The sequence below is a fragment of the Cynoglossus semilaevis genome, chromosome 18, assembly GCF_000523025.1.
Source record: "Cynoglossus semilaevis isolate Cse_v1.0 chromosome 18, Cse_v1.0, whole genome shotgun sequence".
Lineage (NCBI taxonomy): Eukaryota > Metazoa > Chordata > Actinopteri > Pleuronectiformes > Cynoglossidae > Cynoglossus > Cynoglossus semilaevis.
The window spans coordinates 6,731,129-6,752,056 of record NC_024324.1 but is presented as its reverse complement, the minus strand read 5'-3'; the positions used below and the strand labels follow the sequence as shown (position 1 = coordinate 6,752,056).

The following is a 20,928-nucleotide window of genomic DNA, read 5'->3' as shown; positions in this document are numbered from 1 at the left end:
TTTTTTTCTTTGAACAGCAGAAAAGTCACACATTATAAGTGAAATGAACACTTATTTACAAAACGTATTATAAAATGATTTATTCCATTCTTTATTATACAGTACAGTACAATCTTTCCAATACTTACAGTATGCTTCTCACTTATATCAGCACCAATTTCTCAGGACACTAAAATGGCAAAAACTAATTAATAATCTTTATTTATGGAATCTAAACACTTTTGTATTGGTTCAAATTGTTAATAATTTATCAGGATAAGTTCCAAAAAGAGAGAGATGCATCACTGGAGCAAAAAAAAAAAAGCTAAATCCAATAGTGGCATGGCCTGTAAGCACTGAAATATATTGACATATATGGAGCATGTTCGTGTTCTGTAACACAAAGTACATGTAGGAAAAAAAGAAATGTACAAACAAGGATCAGCAATGCAGTTCCTTTAGCCATATTAAGTTCTAACAATTTGAACTTGACTTTATAAATTGGAGTTATTTAATTCATCCAGAGCATAATCAGTAGCACAACTACAACTGCAGTTTTCTCCTGACATGAGATTTGGCAAAGCTTGTCATTAATGAAGTTCTGTCTGTCATAGCTTCTTCATTAGTTTACAGCTTTATCCTTATATATTTCTGCTTATTTGCAATACAATTAATTTCCATTTATTTGATTTATTTTATTATATTTTAACTTATTACTTTATGACTACAACTCCCCCTGAGCCTAATCTTACCTTGATCAGTGGTTAACCAGTGCTACACCTGATGACTTACCTGAGAAAACCCGGTGGCTAAATAAACACTCGGACTGTGATGGATCATGGGAATATACATGGCCAACGTAAAGTGGAACTGGATGGTGGATGTGTTTGCTCAAAATGGACATTTGTGCAAACACAACACACATGCTGCAGCCGCCGTTGTGGACTCCCACTATCAACATCGTTCATGTTTGGAGTGTTATTTTCTTCTTTTCCCCTTAAGCCAACCTCAAAGTCCCCAAAACAAATAAAAACACAATACCTTTTCCTTCAAATACGTAACCATGTCATTATTTATAATTAGTACTGAAGGTTTAATTTAGAACTGAGGAGTCCTCCTGGGATAGTACTTTAGAAACCAAGACAGTTCCATTGCCTTCAACAGAACCACTGTGGATGAAATGGATGACAGTGAACAACTTCATAAAAATCATATAATTTTTATTGTTATTAAAAAGACAACTAGGATTTTTTCTGATCGAACTGTTTGCTTTGATAATTTTTCATGTTTGAATATAAAGTACATCAAGTCCTTCATGTGGTGGCACAGTTCAGTATCCAGTATGTTTATTGTTTAATAGAATTTTCTGTTTGATTGATTTAAGAAACAAATTAAAACTATGTGATTACCACAAGGTGCACATAAATGCTACACTCATTTGTTGCCCCGCTAGACTACACCCTCTAGCTTCAGTGTCCAGGCATTCGCAGGAGAAGCTGGCATAGTGGGCATTAAAACAACTAGGCCACCAGCTTGTGTCAGTGGTGCCCATTTTAATGGCGTACCTGGATAGTCCAAGAGCGTGACCTGTAAATGCAGGGGGATATTAAAGTTTAAATGTGTAAAGTACAGACAGATAATTGTACATGATAAAAGTCACTGTGTGTAACAGCATAAAAGTCACCGTGTGTAAGGCTTACCTTTGTTGCTGCAGATGTCTTTGGTGTATTCAGTCGAACTATTTGATTGGACGGCCAACCAAATATTACTGCATAAACCGTAGTGTTTTTGGAAGTGTAACTTTAACAAAAAAAAAAAAAAAAGGTTAAGGAAAAATTATATAAAACATGATGTGACACAGAACATAACGAATAAATCAGCCACACCTTAAGTCCACAGTTGTGTTCTCTGTCTGAACTTTCCAGACACTAGAGGCATAGATAGCTTCTCCGTTTATGTCCAACCAATCACCGAGTCCCTTCAGCCGCTCCTCAAATACTGGTGCAATCATACCAGTGGATGTTGGCCCGATGTTTAGCAGGTAGTTGCCGCCCATTGACACCACATTAACCATGTCCTGAGGCAAGATGGTGTTCATTAGCTCAACATCACCATCTACTGAACTTCAACCTCATGAGTTGTTAGTGACGAGCATCGTGATCTTTCACCTTTACGATGGATGGAAGGTCCATGACTTCAATGAGCCTCATTTTTCTCCTGTAGCCCCAGGATTTGGTGTCAATGGTTTGGCATTTTTCCCACTTGTGGTCTGGAGGGGTGGTTGGCGTGTATCTGTCGTTACAGTTGAAGTAGCCTCCATGTTTGCACTCGCAGTTCTTACCCCACCTGTCATTGGTTACCACTTGGTCCTGAGGAAACAGAAACATTGAGACAGGGTAATGGCACACAAAGGAGAGCCTTTACAACCAAATTATACTATTTTTTCAGCTATCAGCATCTGAGTTGCAACGGGAACGGAGTCTTTGCGGGAATATCACCAACAATGAAAGGAGAAGTGAGAACATGCAAAGCAGGTCGAGTTGATTATTTTCCAGACATTTCTCCATAAAGTAAGAGAGCTATAAAGAGCTACAGACACTATTATTTTTTTTAAACATTTAATATATATTATATAATATAAAATATATTTTAATATTTATTCTTAATACCCGTAGTCCAAATGTTTTCAAATACCTATTTTAATTACCTTGACTGGACTGTCATTATACAGCCAGGCCAAAAATTGGGTGGCATTCCAGTAAGTATCATCTGCCTCCCAGTCTCCATCAGACCAGATTAATTCAGGTTTGTAAGTCAACACAAGGTCCATTAGCTCTGGAAGAGTCTTCATGGCAACAAAATCTTGAGTCTTAAATCCATTGGCCTTATCCAGCAAGTAGAGAGGATTGTACCATTCATAAAGAGAGTGGTAGAGACCCCAGTGTATTGACCTAGAAAACAATAAAAAAAAAATTAACTTTTAAATAGCACTTGATATAGATTAATTTCTCAAACACCAATCTTTTCAAGTTAATATACATATTTGCCCAAAGTCTGTTATTAGAAGGTATAGCCAAAGTGTTTTAGTTTAGTGGCATCATAATTGTCAGGTGATTGTTTGTTCAGAGAGTTGTGTGCCCTGCTGTTTTTTTCAAGAAGTCCCCCGTCAGCAACAACAATAAAATGTGACCTATTTACCACACATAAGTATGTTTGTGACTTTGTTTGACTCTGATGTTTGTGACTCTATAAAGACTCTATAAATGTTTTTTATGCAGCTAAGCTGTCATTATATGTTTATATAGACCGTCTTCTGTCCTGCTTTCTCAGCTTTTCCTTCAAAATGGGATCATCACCTACAAAATTGCCTGTTGTGAAAAACAAACATCAACAAAAAAAACCCCCAAAAAAACAACAAATAGAAATAACTGTTCTTCACCTTTACACCTTGTAACATAACAACTATTTACCTTTTCTTGACAGCTGCAGCCAGTTCTCCTACCAAGTCCCTATGAGGCCCAACGTCCATTGAGTTCCAGTTCCAGGAGACTTTAGATGGCCAGTTGCAGAATCCTTCATGGTGTTTGGATGTGAACACCACATACCTGCAAATACAGAGAACCATTGATTTATTTATTTTCTACTACCATATCTTTTTAAGGGTTGTGCAATGGTACATTTTACCAGCGATTAAGCATTGAAAGATCATTCAATTAATGAAATAATAATAACAAATAAAAGCTCAGTAACCTTTCAAATTCAACGTGAAACACATGATGATATCAATATATTAAACGACGCCTCCACACGCCAACACGTAAAGTCAATACAAGGAACAATAACATGACAGGGAAATGACACACACACTGAAGATTATTGCGTTACTGCTTTAACATCACTAGACATAAATACAGATACGGGAAATATTAAATAAAACGAAAGTACACCTATGAGTAAATGGTGAGCAGAAGAACAAACATTATAAATAGATGTTTGTTAAATAAAAAAAAAAGGTAGAACCCTGTGCAATTTAACAACGCAAAAGCTATAGTACATCTGCCGAATTACTGTTTACTGAATTCCACCAGGATCGTGCTCATTTGAATGACGAGGCTTGTTGACGGAAGACAGTACCTGGCTCCAGAGGACTTGAAAATATCTGCCCATGCATCCGGATCAAAGAACTCCGCACGAAAGTCGCTCGCAAAGTCCGCGTACTCAAAGCTGGGTGGGTAGTTTTCCAGCATAAACTGAATGACGTCTGTGCGAATTTCGGATTTCCAATGGTACCAGAACCACTCGCTGAACTCCCCAAAGCTTGGCACAGAAAAGACCCCCCAGTGTACAAAGATACCGATTTTCGCCTCGTCGTACCACGTGGGCAGAGGTCTGGCGTCCAGACTTGACCAGTTTGGATCGTAACGCACGGCGTCCCCGGTAAAGGAAAAACAAATGACCATAACAGCCGGGAGAAGGCAAGCAGATTGAAGGAGAAGCACCATGGTGGCTTCCCCGGAAGACTTTGACTCTATGGCTCAGCAGACAGTGTTTATTGAAAAGTCTAAGCGTGAATGCATGCCCTCTAGTGGACAGTTTGAGAACACACAGCTTCTCCACAGAAACCTTTACAGTATCTCAATTAAATTTTTAGATTTTTATCAAATTTGCATTTTATCTGCGATTACCCAGAATAATCCAACTCATGATGAAGCTCATGTAGACTGCTATCATTTCTTTGGCGTATTATTAAACGTATTTAACCTAAATAATGTCACAAAGGGTGAACACACTCCTCTTCCGCAAGTATTTGGAGTGTTGGAATTTATTTGGAACTTTTCTCAAAAGCAAAGTGTCATTATGGGTAACTCGTGTCAACATTCCTAAATGTCTGTGGCCAAAGTCCATAGAGAAAAATCAAGAATGGACTCTGGAACTAAGAGCGACTAAGTTAATTTGTTTTATTGAATTAGACTTACAGTCAGGATAACGATATTGTTGTGTCTGCACATTTTGATCATGTGACAGGCCTTGGAAATCCACGCACAGCGCCACCTGCCAGGAAAGGGACTGCTTTGTGCCTAAAACTGACAAACACGGAAAAGGTTTATAAATTTAACAAAACTGCAGATTCAACTGTACCTGTACAAACAATTTTGTCTCTAAATTCGGGGGCTCAAATGTTTGTTTCTTGATGTAACAAACCTATTGTTTCTGTTCACTTTTTTTCACTTTAGATACAAATTGTCTCACAACATTCAGAATGCAACCTGCATTGCTGATTTGTTAAATTCTATTAACATACATGGTGTTAATTACAAAGAAAATAAAATCATAAAAATTTCGTAGTGGTCCTTACATATTTCCCTTAGTCGCCTGTGGAGCAGCTAACTGCTTGTCATGATCAGGTCACGTGGTGGTGGATCGTAGATTCAGCAGCTGCTGTAGGGACGTGTCCATTCAGAGGTCACTGCTTCGCTGACCCCGTTGCTCAGCTGCATCACATTTATTAGCCAACGTCTTCTCCACTGACCCTGAGGTTCTGCCTCCCTGGGTATGATCACACAGCCCAGCACTTTTTACGGCCGCACTGTAAAAGAGCAGACGCTTCCACGCAAATCATTTAGTGTAGTAAATGTAACGGTTGCTATCAGCTACAATTAAAACCCACCTTCAGCTTCTTAAAACTTCTCAACACATAAACAACCTTCAAGGCTGCAGGTTAAGTGCAGGTGTAATTCCTGACACCACCACACGGAGTCACCAGTTTCCTTTAAAACCTGTTATAAAGGATCTGATACATGTATTCTGCCCCCTAGTGGATTAGGGTTTTGTACAAATAATAGATATTGTACAAGAGACACAAAAAGCTAATAAACAAAACCATGTGGTGAGTTTTAAATTTTAGGTTTGATAAACATATAAAAATTAAAAACTGATAATCACTCATGGCCTGGTGCACGGCCGGGACCTGGTGCTTAGTGACCTCCATCTTAAAACAGTCAGAACAAACCAAGACCATGTCAAACATGTTGTTACCCATTTTATTATTGATACTGTTTTTTTTCCCAGATAAAAGCAGATAGAGAGCAGTTTAATCAGAAACAGCGTGCAGCTTTTGGCTTCCTCCTGGTGGACTGTCTGAGGTGAGTATACTGTACATTTACAATACCAGGCAAAACTACACTGCCGGAAAATGCTACATAACACTGTTCATGTCATAAACAGTCACAACGATGGCTGTGGTGTCAATCTGTGTCTTTGAGAACAGTCCATGACACGTGGATGACACACTGTTATTCTGAGGTAAACTAAGGTTGGCTAGTGTTGTACTGAGCAAATAAACATCTATTAAATATTGTAGTATATATATATATTATACTGTACTGTTGTGACCATCTGGCTTTGTTCCCTGTAAGCAAAGATTACAGGAGCTCATCTCTACCTTGGCATAGCTTTGGCAATAGGAGGTAACGTGGTAGCACCCTGCCGGGCGTACAGGAGGATAAGCTTTTCTCTGTGTCCATTTCATGAACTGGTAGGGAAGAACTCCCAAGGCCTTGGGCCGGGGAACATGATAGGTTACATAACGCAGATTTAGAGTCAACTATTCATATTTCAAGTTTGACCGATAACAGCTACTGCCATCTAAAGGCAAGCACCAATGGGCGTGTAAATGTTCTGCTTTTATTATGTACATGTCTTAAACCTCATGGCTGCCCCCTGTCGTTAGAGTGGGATCCACTGTGAAGTGCAGCTTTGCAGTCATTCAAACTTAACATCAGCTTGGGTTTCAGCTTATTCCGATATTAGAGAAGGTGCGTATGTATGAGGGCAGACATCTATGATGTGTGATTACATTTGTGTTTTTTTTTTTTTTTTGTTCATTTGTGTTTAAAACATTGAATTAAAAAAAGAGTGGACTAGTCTAGCTTTGCATCACTGGCTAGTGAGGTTTGAGACGGATTTGGAAATGACTACAAAAAGAGCAGCATTCAGTATAACAAAGGAAATCCACCAAAGAAGAGAGATATTACTGTATATTATAATACTGTGTAGTGTACTGTGGTAGGCTTGCTGTTGCTAATATAAAACAGTATAAATAACACGCTCTGTTTTGGTTAAATACAGTTAACATTGAAGGAAACAAAAGCCAAGGGACACGGTGCGAGGCTTCACCACCTTAATCCTCGAGTTTTTGGGATTTACCTGAGATTCCAGTCGTCCCTCAGGGCTTTTACAGATCTGATAGTGTCAGCATTGGTCGACGGATTTCATCGGTCGACTGATTGAGGTTCAAGTCTTGGCTTGGCGGGCGCCCTGCAGTGGCGCGTTATGAGCGGGCGTGCCGCAAATCCTCGCCTTTCACACAATGATTCCACTTCCACCCATCACGACCTGACCTGCAGGTTCTTACTAAATCACTGGTAAGTAATGGATGTCCATCAAACAGATGCTGTTTGAAATAAGCTTGAAGAGAGCACTTAGCAAAGATAACAGAAAATAAAAGCTTAGCTTAAAATGGGCGAGGTATTCTTTATAAGATTCTCCCCCTGGGGAATTAATTAGGCTTTGTATTAATACTCTGGAATGCACTATATATTTATATATATATTTATATGTATGTATACGATATATTGCTGTTAATATAAGCTTTAGGATTATGTTGATAAATACAGTGGCCTTCTTATGCTCAAAGGCACCGCAGTGAGCGTCAGCGCTCATCTGCCTTTGAGGTTTTTTTGGCCGTCACAGCTCCTACAAAAAGCCTGATGTTGAGTGAAACAGGAAACACTTCCCTTTTCTCTTCTGATTCAAATAGGGGGGATCCGTATAGGCACTGTCCCCGAGTCACTCCTCGTCCACCGTCTCCCTTTTGGAATCCTCCTCCTTCTGCTCCAGTGCCTGGGAGGTGGGGTTTGACATGACCGCCAGTTCGGTATTAATCATAGTGGGCGTGTCTTGTTGGTCCACCATCCTCTGGGCCGACACGTCTTCCTGTAAAGGACATGTGGTCGATGTCTGGTTTTCAGTCGTGTTAGGATTAACCTAACAACATATTTTCAAGTTTTGAAATTGTTTGGCTAAAATAATTGAAAGTAGGAATGTCGGATATGAACCTTTTGCAGATATCCAATATTCCGATACTGTCCAAACATTTAATTTCCAATGTTTAACCCACTGTTTGAGGGTTTAAAACAGTGTTTCTCAATTTTGCTAATATCAGGCTGATAATATCAGTCGGCCGATATGGCGTTACAAACTTTATTGAACTGATTTCAGGCTGAGGCTTTTGGAAACAGTGTTTGTGATTGGTCCCCAGGATTCAACTCAAAAGTCATCACTCGCTCACTTTGAACTTATTTGATGTGAGAGTGGACAACTCACCTGATCACCAAACTCTTGCATCTCCCCTTCCTCACCGTTTGAGTGACAGCTCGGACTTGGCACCTCGATTCCATGGCTTTCCAAAATAGCAGCCTCTAGTTGAGTAGGGCAGTAAAGTGGGGAATGGGAATACCAGATAAAAGCAACAGGTTGGTGGAAAAAAATATCAACATACGCAGAGAAACAAATGCTCCCTTCTACAAGACTCCTCATGAGTTATAGGTTCCTCACCGATGTTTGCTCGCCTCTTCATCTCCTTACGGCGGTTGGCGAACCAATTGTACACCTTCAGTGCCGTCACTCGCTCAAACTCAGACAACTTACAGCCTGATAAAGACAAACATAAATAACAAACATGACAGTCATTTTTACTTCTGTCAACGATATCAAATAAAATGATTAATCATTATGTTGTTACACAGTGCTTAGCGATATTCAACATTTTTTAACAAGGAAACCTTGTTGTATTTTCTAAGAAGCAGCACAGTACCTGGTTTCTGAATGACAGAGTTACAGGTGCTGGCTATCTCCTCTCTCTTGGCTTCATCAGGATACTGGTTCTCCACGAAGAAACTGAAAGAGACGGACATCGAAGACAGCATGATTATGAGAGGGCTGCAAAAGAACTGTGTTGGTTACATCATACCTCAAACCTCCCATTAGAGATTGCTACAACAGAGCAGTAATGCTTAAATAACGACACAAAAAACTAATTCCCTAAAACTCAGCAAACTCTCCTGACCCATTCCTCCTACGTCATTTAGGAAAACAAATAATAATTTTGTCAAATTGCAAAATATGCATTTTATTCTCGCCTCCACTCGTCATGTACTTAGACAGGTTTTAGTCCAAGTCCTGAAGCTCAGCACTCCATCTGCAGGCAAGACTTAGAGCGACCATGTAATAGAGAAATCAAATGCCGTGCAGCGTGTGCAGTAATGTCGGATCCCTTTTCTTCTGGGACATAACGCGGCTCATAAAAAAAAACTGCTACATAAATGAGATGTTTCTCGACCAAAACAAAAAGGCTGCAAGTCGCGGTGAGACAAAGGACGTTCACCCTGGGGAGATTATTTATACACTTTACGCTTAGGAAATGCAGCATTTCTTATCATATGGAAATAGATTCTGTGCACTCAGCAAACGCAGCTTTTAATGTAAAGAAGAAAAAAAAACGTTTAATTATATAAGGCAGAAACATTAGAGTGGCATAAATGTTGTCTACGTATACGGCTGTTTTCCCACACGTTCTGATGTAGTGTTTATCTCTTTAACAAGAAGATGTTCACTAGTCCGTCAATAACTAAACCTAGACATCCTATGAAAGAACAGCATACAGATCAACTAATGTAGGTATTAATACTTGACTAATGAGAATACGATAATGAATGGTGTTTCTATCACTGTGTTGACTGAAAAAAGTGGGGAAAATCTATTGTGAAGATATGATTTTTTTAATGCTATTTAAAGATAATCCCCTCACCTCTCCATGATTGTTTGGCACTCCTTCCTCCAGGTGAACCTGCTGCCTCTGCGCAGTCTCAACGGTCCACCCACGATCCCTGTTCTGTCTGTGGACATGATTCCCGTCCTCCAGTCGGGTTCTTCCTTCACCAGAGAACGCATGGATAAGGTGGCACCTGAAGGAGGCAGCAGAGGCAACGACAGGGCTGTTGAGTTTTAATGACAACAGGAGGATAAGGTTACATATTAAAGAAGACATTGGACCACAAAAATGATCCAAAAAAGCAGAAAGAATAAAATATAGTTTAAATTTGCAAAGCGCAGTCTTGCTGTATTAATATCTACGTTCATACGTTGTTTAAATCCTTTAACAATTAACCAACTTCAGTCTTCTGTAGACCATACATCATAAAAGAATTACATCAGCATAAGGAGTTTAGCTAAAGCGCCAACACATTTTAGCAGCAGCACGAAACATACGCAGTAAATATCTCTGTGACTAACTCTCTCCTTTGGATGTAAATGGCAGTGACTGCTGAGAAACAAATGCCTGCACAGACAACCTGGTCATGTGACAACTGCCCTGCAGCAACATTAATTCTGCATAAACTAGATTTGAGAGATATTTAACGTTTCCTATTTTGATATGGACAATATAAAACTGATGCTATAAAAGAGGATAGCATAGTAGCTTGCTTATCAAGCATTGTGTTATTTCTTAATGTTATAAAATTGTTGAAGCCGATTGTCAATAGGTAAAAACAAATCCATTTTAAAGTGTAAAAAAAAAAGTACCAATTCACTAAACATCCAAACAAACCCAGCACTATTAGACGGCATATATTTTGGGGTCACATTCCTTTTGTACGTACAAATAGCAGGTGAAAAACCTTGGTGCAAGACATCCATTTTCAAGATGGCCACCAGTCTATAGTCGCTAAGTGGCCACATGCAAGTCAGCTACTGAGCGGAGGGGTTGATGTCCTGATGCAAGCTGCTGATGCCAGGACATAGCGGGGCTGGTTACCTGGCTGGGCGTGGGCGGCTGCGGCAGCAGCAGTGTACCACGGCAGCAAGTGCATCAACAGCTCTCTCTGCCTGCTCCACACAGGGTTGGGGTTGAGGTTGGTGTTTGGGTTAGGGAGGCTGCCACTTGCCCCCGCTACCATTCCGTCCCGGCCCCCTTCCCTGGCCCTGGCCATGGGACTCACGCTGTGCTGGCTTTCACTCCACCTCAGCCCTTCAGTCAGGACAAAACCAATGGTCAGGCAGACCACAGCCATAGATCAGTTTATATTGACAAGTTCAGCTGGTGTCACTGGACATTTAGATTAAGGTGGATTCACTGACACACTCCTGTAGACCCGTCTGGCAATTTTCACACGTAAAATTTGTAGAGGGGGTTCTTAAATATTGTTGTTAAAGTGAATTTGTCAATTTAAATTTCTGTACATTTTCTGGTTGGGCAGGTCAATAGGAGCCTCGGTCAGAAACAAAGCACCGTAACTGCTTTGTCTGAAGCGTTGCAGGAAAACATAGTTAATGTTAGTATCGTTGTTAAAAGCTTGTTTGTTAGCCATGTAGGAATGAAAACCAGCACCAGAGTACCTCCAGCATCAGGGCTGAGAACTACAGAGGAGCCAAAGGAGAGCTTGCATGGCAGGAAAGGGGGATAAAGGACTAAAATGATGGAGAAGAGCAGGGACAGCAGATGGTCCGGTGGCTTCGTTCACATCGGAAAATGAAGCTGCACCGAGTTGTGATACGACCGCGTCAATGCGTGTTTGACATAAGTACTGTGGAAGGCTGCTGCTGCATCTTAAGCAGGTAGTTATCCCTTTTGAAACCACACTGTATTTTTTTTTGCAGATAAACACATCTCGATATCCTAGGACAAGGAGAGGTCACCACCGAGCCAAGCTGTTACTCTAGACTGTACAGACGAACCACATTCATGCACTTGAGTTTCATTTCGAAAGCAGAGGGCCTTCGAAATATTGATTATCATCTCCTGTGACAGGACTACTTTTATTGCTTGTCTTTCCTCTGAAATTATAGATTTTGTGTCCTTCCTTGACCTCGGTGCCAAGGACCAGAATGCCGTTAGCGGTCAGGTATTAGAGGTGTTTGGGGGTTTCACCATGCAAGAGGATGGGGACAAAGAAGAGAATAGATGAAGGGGGAGGGAAGGGGACGGGAGGGCAGGGAGTTGGCATGCAGTGGTTCAGATTCATTCACACATAAAATAGGACATTTTCAATATACAAACCTGGCCTCCTGTATTTCTATATCTAATAATCTATCATGATTAACAACTTCAATCTTCAGACCCAGATCTTCACTCTCATAATTACTCTTGCTGTAACACAACATCTATCTCTTCTGCCACAGTTGACAAAAAAAAAAGAAAATTTTATTGTTCTACACTCTAACTCAACCAGCTTCTCACCTGGATTATTTCTCTCCAGCAGGTACCAGCGGTAGAAAGCTCTGCGTTTGGAGTCGCTCATCTCCAGGCCTTGTTGCAGCAGCCACTGGGAGATGTAGCTCTGGCTGATTCCTGTGTGCATGAGGTGGGACATGTTTTCTTGACACATTTAAGACATTGATTTATTTCATGCTGCGCCAACAGCACTGGCACTACCGAGATCGGCTGCGAGCCAGCCGGAATACTCCTGTTAAGCTAATGAAACCCGATATCGATACTTGAATTAAGGACATGTGATTTGATGCAAAACCTTTGCAGGGAGGACAGAGGGGGGAAACACAGCAATAGTTCAGAAGTGGCACCTTGGCCGCAGTGACACAAGCACATTACCACTGCAGAGCTGCATATTACTTAAACAAAACTCAGCCCAATTTCTCCATTTAGGGTTTGTCAAAATGCATATTTATGTACAAGTTCTTTCTCAGGCTTTTTAAAAGAATAAAATCAGTAAATGCAATAAAAGGATTCCCTTAAACAAATACACAAAAGCATCTGTCACGGTCTGCTTTACAAGATCTCTCTTTCTTGAGATAAGGGCCGTACTGTTGTTTATGCATTGTGCTAATAGCAAACAAATTGATGTCAAAAGTAAAACTAAAAACCAAAATCAGCCCTAATTGGCTATTTCAGTAGCTCTCAAACTTGTTCTAGCGACCCCTTGTGTTGTTTGGCCTATCACATCTATATATATGCAGCTATTGCTTTAAAACCTCCAGTGAACTTTATTTAAAACTATTGCACAATGCCAAATGTTAATTAATTTTAAATGACTTGAATCCTGTTAATCAACACTTGGGGTTTTAGTGCCCTAAATATTGACCTACATTCTCTGGGATCCAAAATATTTTCCGATTTCTTAAATTGTCATCATACATTTCTAATAGGTGTATCTGTATCCAGAAATTAAAAATGGCATCTAAATGTTTTTACTCCCACATGAAATAACATGGCGTTTACATGACATAATTTACATCTATGAAAGTAATCGTACAATAATCCCGGTGTATCTTTTTAAAACGTTTCAAAAGGTTTGTATTTGTTCTTTACAAGAACACTCTGCTGAAGAAAAACTTTTTTGTTAAAACAAATTTTAAGAACAATGATCTTTTTCTTTTGTTCCTCGACACTGAAAATGGTAACAAAGTCATCTCAAAGATTGTCCACAGTTAAAACAAAGTGATTATTAATAGAAATGGTTTATTTTTGTGGCTGCGCCCCTGAGACGAAGGGATCAAACAACAATTCCTGACTCAAAAGACAAAACAAAACAAAAGGCACACACACTACATTACCAACGCATGTGTTTATGAATCTACCTTTAGTAAATCATCATGCACTAACGCTGCTGTCCAAACAGATACCAAAGATGTCCTTGACATTCCACAGCATCTACCAAAATACACCAGTGATTTATGGAGAATAAAAACAACCATTGTGCATGTATGCTGTAAATGATATCAGAGAATGACAGTAAGAATTAAATCCTGAATTTAGGCAATTTTCTTACCAATACCATTCATAATTTTAAAAAGCATTTCTCAATAATAAACCTCTGACAGATTCGTTTTAAATTAATTTGGATCAATCTGTTGTCACAGTAAACAAAGAAAACGCTCAAAGAAGACAGTTCTCCAGCAGACCACATAAACATCACACAACAAAAGCAATATGTCTGAGCTGACACTGTTGGAAAACCAATTAGAAATCCCTCCTAGATTCTGTGCAGCTCAGACTCACAGTTGCTGAAAAGGTATGTGGCCAAAGTGCCCAAAAAAAGAGGTTGAACCAGTTATTTAATTTAAGCACTTACTTACTTCTTCCTGCAGCACTTTGATTTTTTAATGGGTGTGTTCATTAACCACATTAAATATATAGGTTTGTGCATTATTTGCTCAAGGCCAATCAAGCCAATGGGGTAATTTAGAAGTCGCTGTATAGGGCAAGGAGACTTAAGAAATGCAGTACAAGTAAATTGGGTATTTAGTGATCAACCTTCTGATGAGGGAGCAAGCTCATTTGACTTCAAGCATTTTGTCTAACATTCAAGTATCCATCTACTGACTTGTAAACTCACAGCAGTGGAATAGGCTCTATTGTCAAAAAGAATGTTACCTGTGACTTGACCCACGATTGCTTGAGAGATCCTGCGATTGTTGAGAAATGTTTTGATCTCTTCTTTCACCAGGTTGCTGTCTCTCCTGTAAAAGCAACACGACAATATTGTAGCACCAGATCCATTACACTGTGGATAATGGCGATACCTCCGCTCTGGCTAACCTTGTTCACTGCAGCTCATCTTTTTTCAGACCTCCCTAAACTCCTGACCTGATGTTATAATGGGCTCTCCTCCATCTCCTCCACTCTTTCTCGCACCTTGTCTGAAACTTATTCTCAACTAGCTCTAATTTACATCTGGCTTACTCTAATGTTTAAAGAGGTGTCAAACTCAATCACCCTAGGGGTCGGAAATTTAATACTGTTACAGGATTAACATTTAAAAGTCTGGTACTCACAATGTCTTAGCCAGAAAATAAATAAAAAATGAAATTTAATACAAAAACATCATGGAAAATAAGCATATTGTTGCTCTTAAAATGTTAAATAAATAGAATTGAATTAGGATTGGAATTAGAGAGGTAAAATTGTGATTGTAACCGTGCATGCAATTTTGCAAACACACAATTTGACATATATACAATAGAAATATGGATGTCTTGATCCGATACTCGGGCTCAAGATCGGTCCAATATTGATAACAATGCCCCAATGCTCAGCTTAAATTTATGCGACATGCCGTAAACATGGATACTATCACCTCAGCAACGGCAGCCCGCAGCATGCTGGAGGACAAAAAAAGGTAACGGATTGATATCTGTATTGGAAGATAATCCAAGTTGTAGTCTTGGTATCAGACAAAAAAGTTAGACCTTAAGCGACTGTACAAATTCGACACACGGACCTTAAGTTTGACACATGTGCTCCAAACAGTCAAGAGAACTCTGTCTCTCCTTACCTCATGTACTCCTCTACCTTCTCCTCCAGGTCCCACTCCTCATCCCCCAACATGTCATAACTGAACGACCGCTGTACAGGCACACTGGGAGGGTACAGGGGTGGAGGCGAGGCCTCGTAGCTGTGGCTCGGGGACAGCGCCGCACCGTCCAGGCCAGAGGTCTGAGTGGTAGCAGAGGCTAAAGAAAGTGAGGATGCAGAGGAAGATGACGATGAGGACGGAGCTGGAGCAGCTGTGGTGGGGGTGTTGTTATTAGACGGGGCCGAGTGTGAATCACAATGTGATGGGCGGTGTTCTGGGTCCAGCCTCTCCAGGGATTCCAGAGCATGGATGATCTGGGGTTTGGACATGCCGGACAAGCGCAGGCGCTGCAAGAGGTCAATCTGTTCGATGGTGTACCGTGGCTCCACCTCGCAGCATTCCATTCTGGCAACTGTATACGTAATGACGAGAGTTAATTTTGCAAGTGAACCTGAAACTGGCTTTTTCAATGAAATACAAGACCAACTTGGAAAGTGAATATGAACCAACTGCAGCTCTATTAATAATATTGAAGCTGTGCACTGCTGGGTGGATTTCTCACAAGATAAACAAGTCCTATAGTGCCATACATATTTATATCTTCACTGCACTTGTTTACATTTAGACAATATATTCCAGGAGTTTTTAGATCCTGCTGAGAGTGTAAAACATCATCAAAGCATTTAAACAGCTGAACACACAGTGGGGAAAAAATGCAAATGTGTTTGTGCTTGACGTTTACTTAACTCCAACAACTGCAACAGCAAAAGTGCAAATTGCTTTTTTCTCTTTGGTTTGATATCAAACAACTTTTATGCTAACATCCAGAATGACTTCTAAAACTCAACGAAGGAGCGAAAACTCACTGCATTCTCCTCTGAAAACCCTCAGGTCATTCCAAATTTTGGCACCCTGTCAAAACACTTGGCACAAGCACTTGGATCTAACCTTGCTCCATTTTTACAAAGTAAAATTAAAGTAAGATCACCCTGGCATACTCTGGGTCCTCTCAGCTTAGTCACCATCATCTATCCTCTCTCACGTCTGCTTACATGGTGCAGCTTTGTAAAGGATGCAGATACCACATTAACATACTGTATGTCTTGTGTCAATGTGTGACAACATAAATTAGAAATAATTAAAAAATGTATCTGATGTGACCTTGGAAATTAAAAATGCAAGGAGAAACATTCTTTAATGTTTGTTACAAATGGGTGCCATTCTCATTTTTTAATTCGTCAGTTTATACTAAGGATTTAAAGTTGTCTTACTTGAATGAAAGTGTTAGATATTTCTGCAAAAAGATAAGCCTATAAAGAGTCAATCCCAATTGATGTAAACATACACCGATCTTAAATTCGGTTTTATTAAGATTTTTTTCCCTGGGACCTTGAGTCGAGAGCCGTCACAGATGTTCATTTGATGACAAGCACAACAGTCAACGCGTCTGACATTTACACAGCGTTAAAGATGTGCTGACATGACAGAAGCGAATCGCATTTACACTGTTTATTTTCTAAGCAAAACAGTAGCATTCAGGTCAAAGCAGCCAATTGGACTTGTCTTCAAAACTATGTTAAACCCTGTCTCGTCGCCGAGGTTGTCTTACCTGATGGAGGGGGAGACACAGACAGGGGCCGCGGGAGTGGTTCAGTGCGTGGGGTCGCAGCGGGGACACACCACTGTCGCATGGCTCAGCGGAGTGTCAACTCGGCTGGATCTCTACAGAGAGACACAGCAGAGCAGAGCTGCTGCAGTGTGCTGCGCTTAAGCTGCGCCCGTTACCATGCTGCTTTATTGCTCGTTAGCAGTCTAGGGAGGCTAAGCTAACACCGTTAACTCTTCTCCGTTTGGCTGCCTGGATGCTATCTGTTCTTAGTAAGTTCAAGAAAATAAGTCAAGAAGAAAGTGGAAGTGCTGCCAAGTGACATTCACAATAAAAGCCTAACAGTAAGAAATGGATGTAGCAGTTCTGGATGATGGAATGTTTAATCGAAGTAACACTCAGAAAATAATAAACCACCACAGGAGACTGAACAATAAGGCTGACCATTTAGAGGGTTGCACCCTACAGTGTACAAAGACTGCCATGGCAGACTATTTACTCTGATTAAAATCTAGCCTAAGAAATATTTTTTACATCACGCATCCTGTATTTTTGTTCAATGGGTGATGTTACCACAATAGAAGTAAGAGTGCAACATATGTGTAAAAATGCAGTGTGAAACATTGGCACAAAATATCATATTATTGTCATGAGGCAAAAGTTGCAAAAAAGTTTACCAAGAATATATACTTTATACTACTCACCAAAATATTATTATGAGAATATTGCTCGAAATAAAACTCATTTGGACACTAAAGCCAGTGATTTTTGAACATTAGATCAGAGGTTTGACGGCGAGGCCTTTTATTTCGAAGGATACCAGAAACACCATCTTCTTCTCATTACCTTGACTCCACAACTTGGTTGGCTCTCGGTTCCCAACTTACTTGAAACTTTAACTGTATAGTACATGTTTCACTGACTATAAAATGCTTTTAAATGCACTGACATTAACAACAGCATCACTGATCCACGCGTGTGAACGCTTACCTTTAACACACTAAGACTCAGATTGTGGCTAATGACTTAGCTACCTTCGCTAGCAGAGTTAGCTATTGGAGGCTAGTAGCGGATAAATACTCCGCAGACAAACAGCGCACCTCTACTCACCTCGCGTTGCCGTGGAGGGACCGCAGCAGCCGACTGGTCTCAGAGGGGGGATTCAAAACTCCGGAGAAAAGTCTTACAGTCATTAAAGTAACTCCTTAGGCCGGAACAGACGGCTCAGTAACGAGTGGAGGGTAAACGATGAAGCAGGGTCATATTGTCTTTCAGCTATGCAGTAAGGAAATAGTGTATGCAAATATAGAGACTCCGTCTCAATACATGACCCATCTCCAGACACTAGTAAAGCCAGCAGCAATTACTGTATGATATGGATTTCCGGTTATTCTGTACATAAATCCTATAAAGTACAGTACACGGAATACAGCAGACTCTGGATACTACAAAATTATACACAGTGTTAGTTTTTTTTTTTTTTTTGCAGTCTTGTTTTAGCAAACATATATGTTCATAAGGATATAAAAACATGTAAATGTCATTTTTGACATTTGTATGAAACATATTTACAATTTAGTTGTAGTCATTTTATTTTGCTTTCTAAAAAATGAATTTACTAAATATGTCCGACTTGACGCAGCACCACCCAGCCCACAGCCCCCGTCACACTGATATTACAGCATGTACAAACCGTGGATGGCGTTTCAACACATGACGTCACGCAAGTTCTATCATTAAGTCTGCACCACGTACAATCACATCAGTTACACAAATAGATCAACTGCTCTCCATAAATAGTCTCTCAAGTGATGTTTGTGCACAGTGTTGAGAGGCTGTGTCACGGGAGGACATCTGCTGCAAGTATAAGTTCCAAAATATAAAAGCAGAAAAAGAACTAAGAAAAAGAACCTAAACTCTATATTAATTTTTTTTAATTGTTTTGACCTTTAATTTTTTTTGTCCCACACTCTCCAACAGACTTTACAATCTTTCTAGACACATGGTTTTTTGTTTTGTTTTTAATATACGGTACCCTGCTGCAGTGAATGAGTCTGTATTTACATTCTCCATATTCTTCCCTCCCCTTCAGCTGGTGCCAAGAAGGCAGAAGTAATAATCACTACACCCACGAGCACTTGCTTAGTTTAGTTTGTCCAAGCATACGAATTGAACTGATAGCTCTGACGACAACTGTAGAGTGTCTAAGATCCAAGACAGCACAATGAACTGGGGCTTTCTTGAGGGTCTCCTGAGTGGAGTGAACAAATACTCCACAGCATTTGGTCGCATCTGGCTCGCTATTGTTTTTATTTTTAGGCTTTTGGTTTTTCTCGTGGCTTGCGAGAAGGTCTGGGGCGATGAGCAGAAGGACTTTGACTGCAACACCCGCCAGCCCGGTTGCCACAACGTCTGCTATGATCACTACTTCCCAGTTGCATACACGCGCCTGTGGGCTCTCCAGCTGATCTTTGTCACCTGCCCGTCCCTTCTGGTTACTCTGCATGTGTCCTACAGGAAGGAACGGGAGCGCAAACACAGACTGAAGTATGGAGAACACTGCATTCCGTTGTATGCCAACACCGACAAAAAGCGAGGGGGCCTTTGGTGGACTTACTTCTTCAGCCTGCTGTTCAAGATAACGGTGGACGGAGTGTTTGTCTTCCTTCTCTTCTACATCTACAGGGCGACGTTCTTTCCTCCTGTGGTAAAATGTGGTGAAGAGCCATGTCCAAATGTGGTGGACTGCTACATTGCCAGGTATGCTCCCAAAAAATGAAGATACCTTGATTTTAACTGCTGAACTACATTGCTCATTTATTTAATGAATCATTATACCCTGATACAGAGGTACATTTCTTTCTGTAATTTCAGGCCCACAGAGAAGAAAATATTCACTGTATTCATGGTGGTGACGAGCTTCGTGTGCATCCTCCTCACTCTGTGTGAGGTTTTCTACCTTTGTGGGAAAAGGCTTTGGGAGTGTTGTGGCGGACGGTCTCACCTACTAAGAGAAAACTCATTCATGATGACTGGAGCCCCACGGACTGGGAAGGAAAACTGTGCTGACGAGGAACCAAGCCTTGAAAAGTCAATGATGGTCAATGGGTAACAGGATAAGAGACTTTAGCCGTCATCATAGTATCTTCTCGAAGAAGAAGAGTACTGTGGCCAAAATTAAAAAAAAAAAAAAAGTATGTATTTTACTGCCTATATTGTTAATTTGAACAGATTTACTATAATAAAAATGCATTTTGCTGAATACTTTTACTGTATATTCTTGAATAAAAAAAAGCCATTTCTTGAATTGTTGACTGTTGTTGACTGTATCCTCCTATTAAACGTTTAATGAGCCCAAATGAACTGATGTGGTTTCTCCAAATACAGTACAGTATATATCAACCTAGGCTTGTGTTGCCTAAACGATCATATAATAAAAATAAAACTTTTGTTATTTAAATCTCAGTTTTTTCAGTTGTTTTAATAGTGGGCACCACGTGATGTTTCCTCTTTGATCCTCGAAATTTCACTGCCCTATAATACACACTTAATTTTATTTATTTTAATTATTCCAAAAACACACTTTATATTTGAAAACAAAGTAAATAATGTGTGATAAATAATTGGCAATATTTAATATACTGCCAATTACCACCACTTTAAAAAAAGGCTGAATTAGAAAATGATCTGTAGTTCAGATAAATGTATAGATATTGCACAAAAATGAAACATGGATAGCACCTTGCCATGAAACCCCCTGGATAAAGAGGTCTTGTCAGGATAATGGACAAATGTGGTACAAACACTATTACCAACAACCCAGTATAGATATCCATGTGGTTAGTCAGAAATACAAGTTGCTGTATTTGAAAGACAGTGTTTGTACAGAAGGATCAACATTTGTTCATGGGAGCAGCATTATTGGAAAACCTTGATAGTAATCACCACTCCTACACTACTGTAAGGGGTCCG

General features: G+C 40.1%; 3 protein-coding genes across 8 annotated transcripts; 1 reads left to right on the top strand and 2 right to left on the bottom strand.

The window, feature by feature from the left end:
* Nucleotides 1-1,182: 1,182 nt before the first annotated feature.
* Nucleotides 1,183-4,517, bottom strand: LOC103394196 (alpha-L-fucosidase 1). Its single transcript, XM_008331399.3, has 7 exons — nt 4,114-4,517; nt 3,450-3,584; nt 2,687-2,930; nt 2,148-2,348; nt 1,866-2,056; nt 1,680-1,779; nt 1,183-1,566 (listed from the first exon to the last, which is right to left on the bottom strand). Exons 1-7 carry the CDS (start codon nt 4,479-4,481, stop codon nt 1,429-1,431), a joined length of 1,377 nt encoding a protein of 458 aa, XP_008329621.1. The 5' UTR covers nt 4,482-4,517; the 3' UTR covers nt 1,183-1,428.
* Nucleotides 4,518-6,006: 1,489 nt separating this feature from the next.
* On the bottom strand, nt 6,007-18,293 carry LOC103394195 (homeobox-containing protein 1). 6 transcript variants are annotated; one of them, XM_017041362.2, is made up of 11 exons: nt 18,067-18,293; nt 16,960-17,072; nt 15,330-15,762; nt 14,429-14,514; nt 12,278-12,388; nt 10,856-11,068; nt 9,848-10,034; nt 8,855-8,937; nt 8,596-8,691; nt 8,365-8,459; nt 6,007-7,974 (listed from the first exon to the last, which is right to left on the bottom strand). In XM_017041362.2, the coding sequence occupies exons 2-11, from the start codon at nt 17,039-17,041 to the stop codon at nt 7,828-7,830; spliced, it is 1,533 nt and encodes a 510-aa protein (XP_016896851.1). In that variant the 5' UTR covers nt 17,042-17,072; nt 18,067-18,293; the 3' UTR covers nt 6,007-7,827. The 6 variants fall into 6 exon arrangements, with proteins under 6 accessions (XP_016896851.1, XP_016896853.1, XP_016896852.1 ...); XM_017041364.2 differs by lacking the exon at nt 18,067-18,293 and having other exon boundaries at nt 15,330-15,507; nt 15,607-15,762; nt 16,960-18,058; XM_017041363.2 differs by lacking the exon at nt 16,960-17,072 and having other exon boundaries at nt 18,067-18,292.
* Nucleotides 18,294-18,546: 253 nt separating this feature from the next.
* LOC103394194 (gap junction beta-4 protein-like) lies at nt 18,547-20,459 on the top strand. Its single transcript, XM_008331392.3, has 2 exons — nt 18,547-19,716; nt 19,831-20,459. Exons 1-2 carry the CDS (start codon nt 19,181-19,183, stop codon nt 20,066-20,068), a joined length of 774 nt encoding a protein of 257 aa, XP_008329614.1. The 5' UTR covers nt 18,547-19,180; the 3' UTR covers nt 20,069-20,459.
* Nucleotides 20,460-20,928: the final 469 nt, after the last annotated feature.

What these genes read in the sequence shown, in the direction of transcription:
- LOC103394196 (XM_008331399.3), bottom strand. Translation starts at nt 4,481, where the DNA reads ATGGTGCTTCTCCTTCAATCTGCTTGCCTTCTCCCGGCTGTTATGGTC. An exon ending in ATAATGACAGTCCAGTCAAG is followed by an intron (nt 2,349 to 2,686) that starts GTAATTAAAATA and finishes CTGTTTCCTCAG; the next exon opens with GACCAAGTGGTAACCAATGA. An exon ending in AGACATCTGCAGCAACAAAG is followed by an intron (nt 1,567 to 1,679) that starts GTAAGCCTTACA and finishes CTGCATTTACAG; the next exon opens with GTCACGCTCTTGGACTATCC.
- LOC103394195 (XM_017041362.2), bottom strand. Translation starts at nt 17,041, where the DNA reads ATGCGACAGTGGTGTGTCCCCGCTGCGACCCCACGCACTGAACCACTC. An exon ending in AAGGTAGAGGAGTACATGAG is followed by an intron (nt 14,515 to 15,329) that starts GTAAGGAGAGAC and finishes TTGCTTTTACAG; the next exon opens with GAGAGACAGCAACCTGGTGA. An exon ending in GAAGAGGCGAGCAAACATCG is followed by an intron (nt 8,460 to 8,595) that starts GTGAGGAACCTA and finishes CTACTCAACTAG; the next exon opens with AGGCTGCTATTTTGGAAAGC.
- LOC103394194 (XM_008331392.3), top strand. Translation starts at nt 19,181, where the DNA reads ATGAACTGGGGCTTTCTTGAGGGTCTCCTGAGTGGAGTGAACAAATAC. An exon ending in GTGGACTGCTACATTGCCAG is followed by an intron (nt 19,717 to 19,830) that starts GTATGCTCCCAA and finishes CTGTAATTTCAG; the next exon opens with GCCCACAGAGAAGAAAATAT.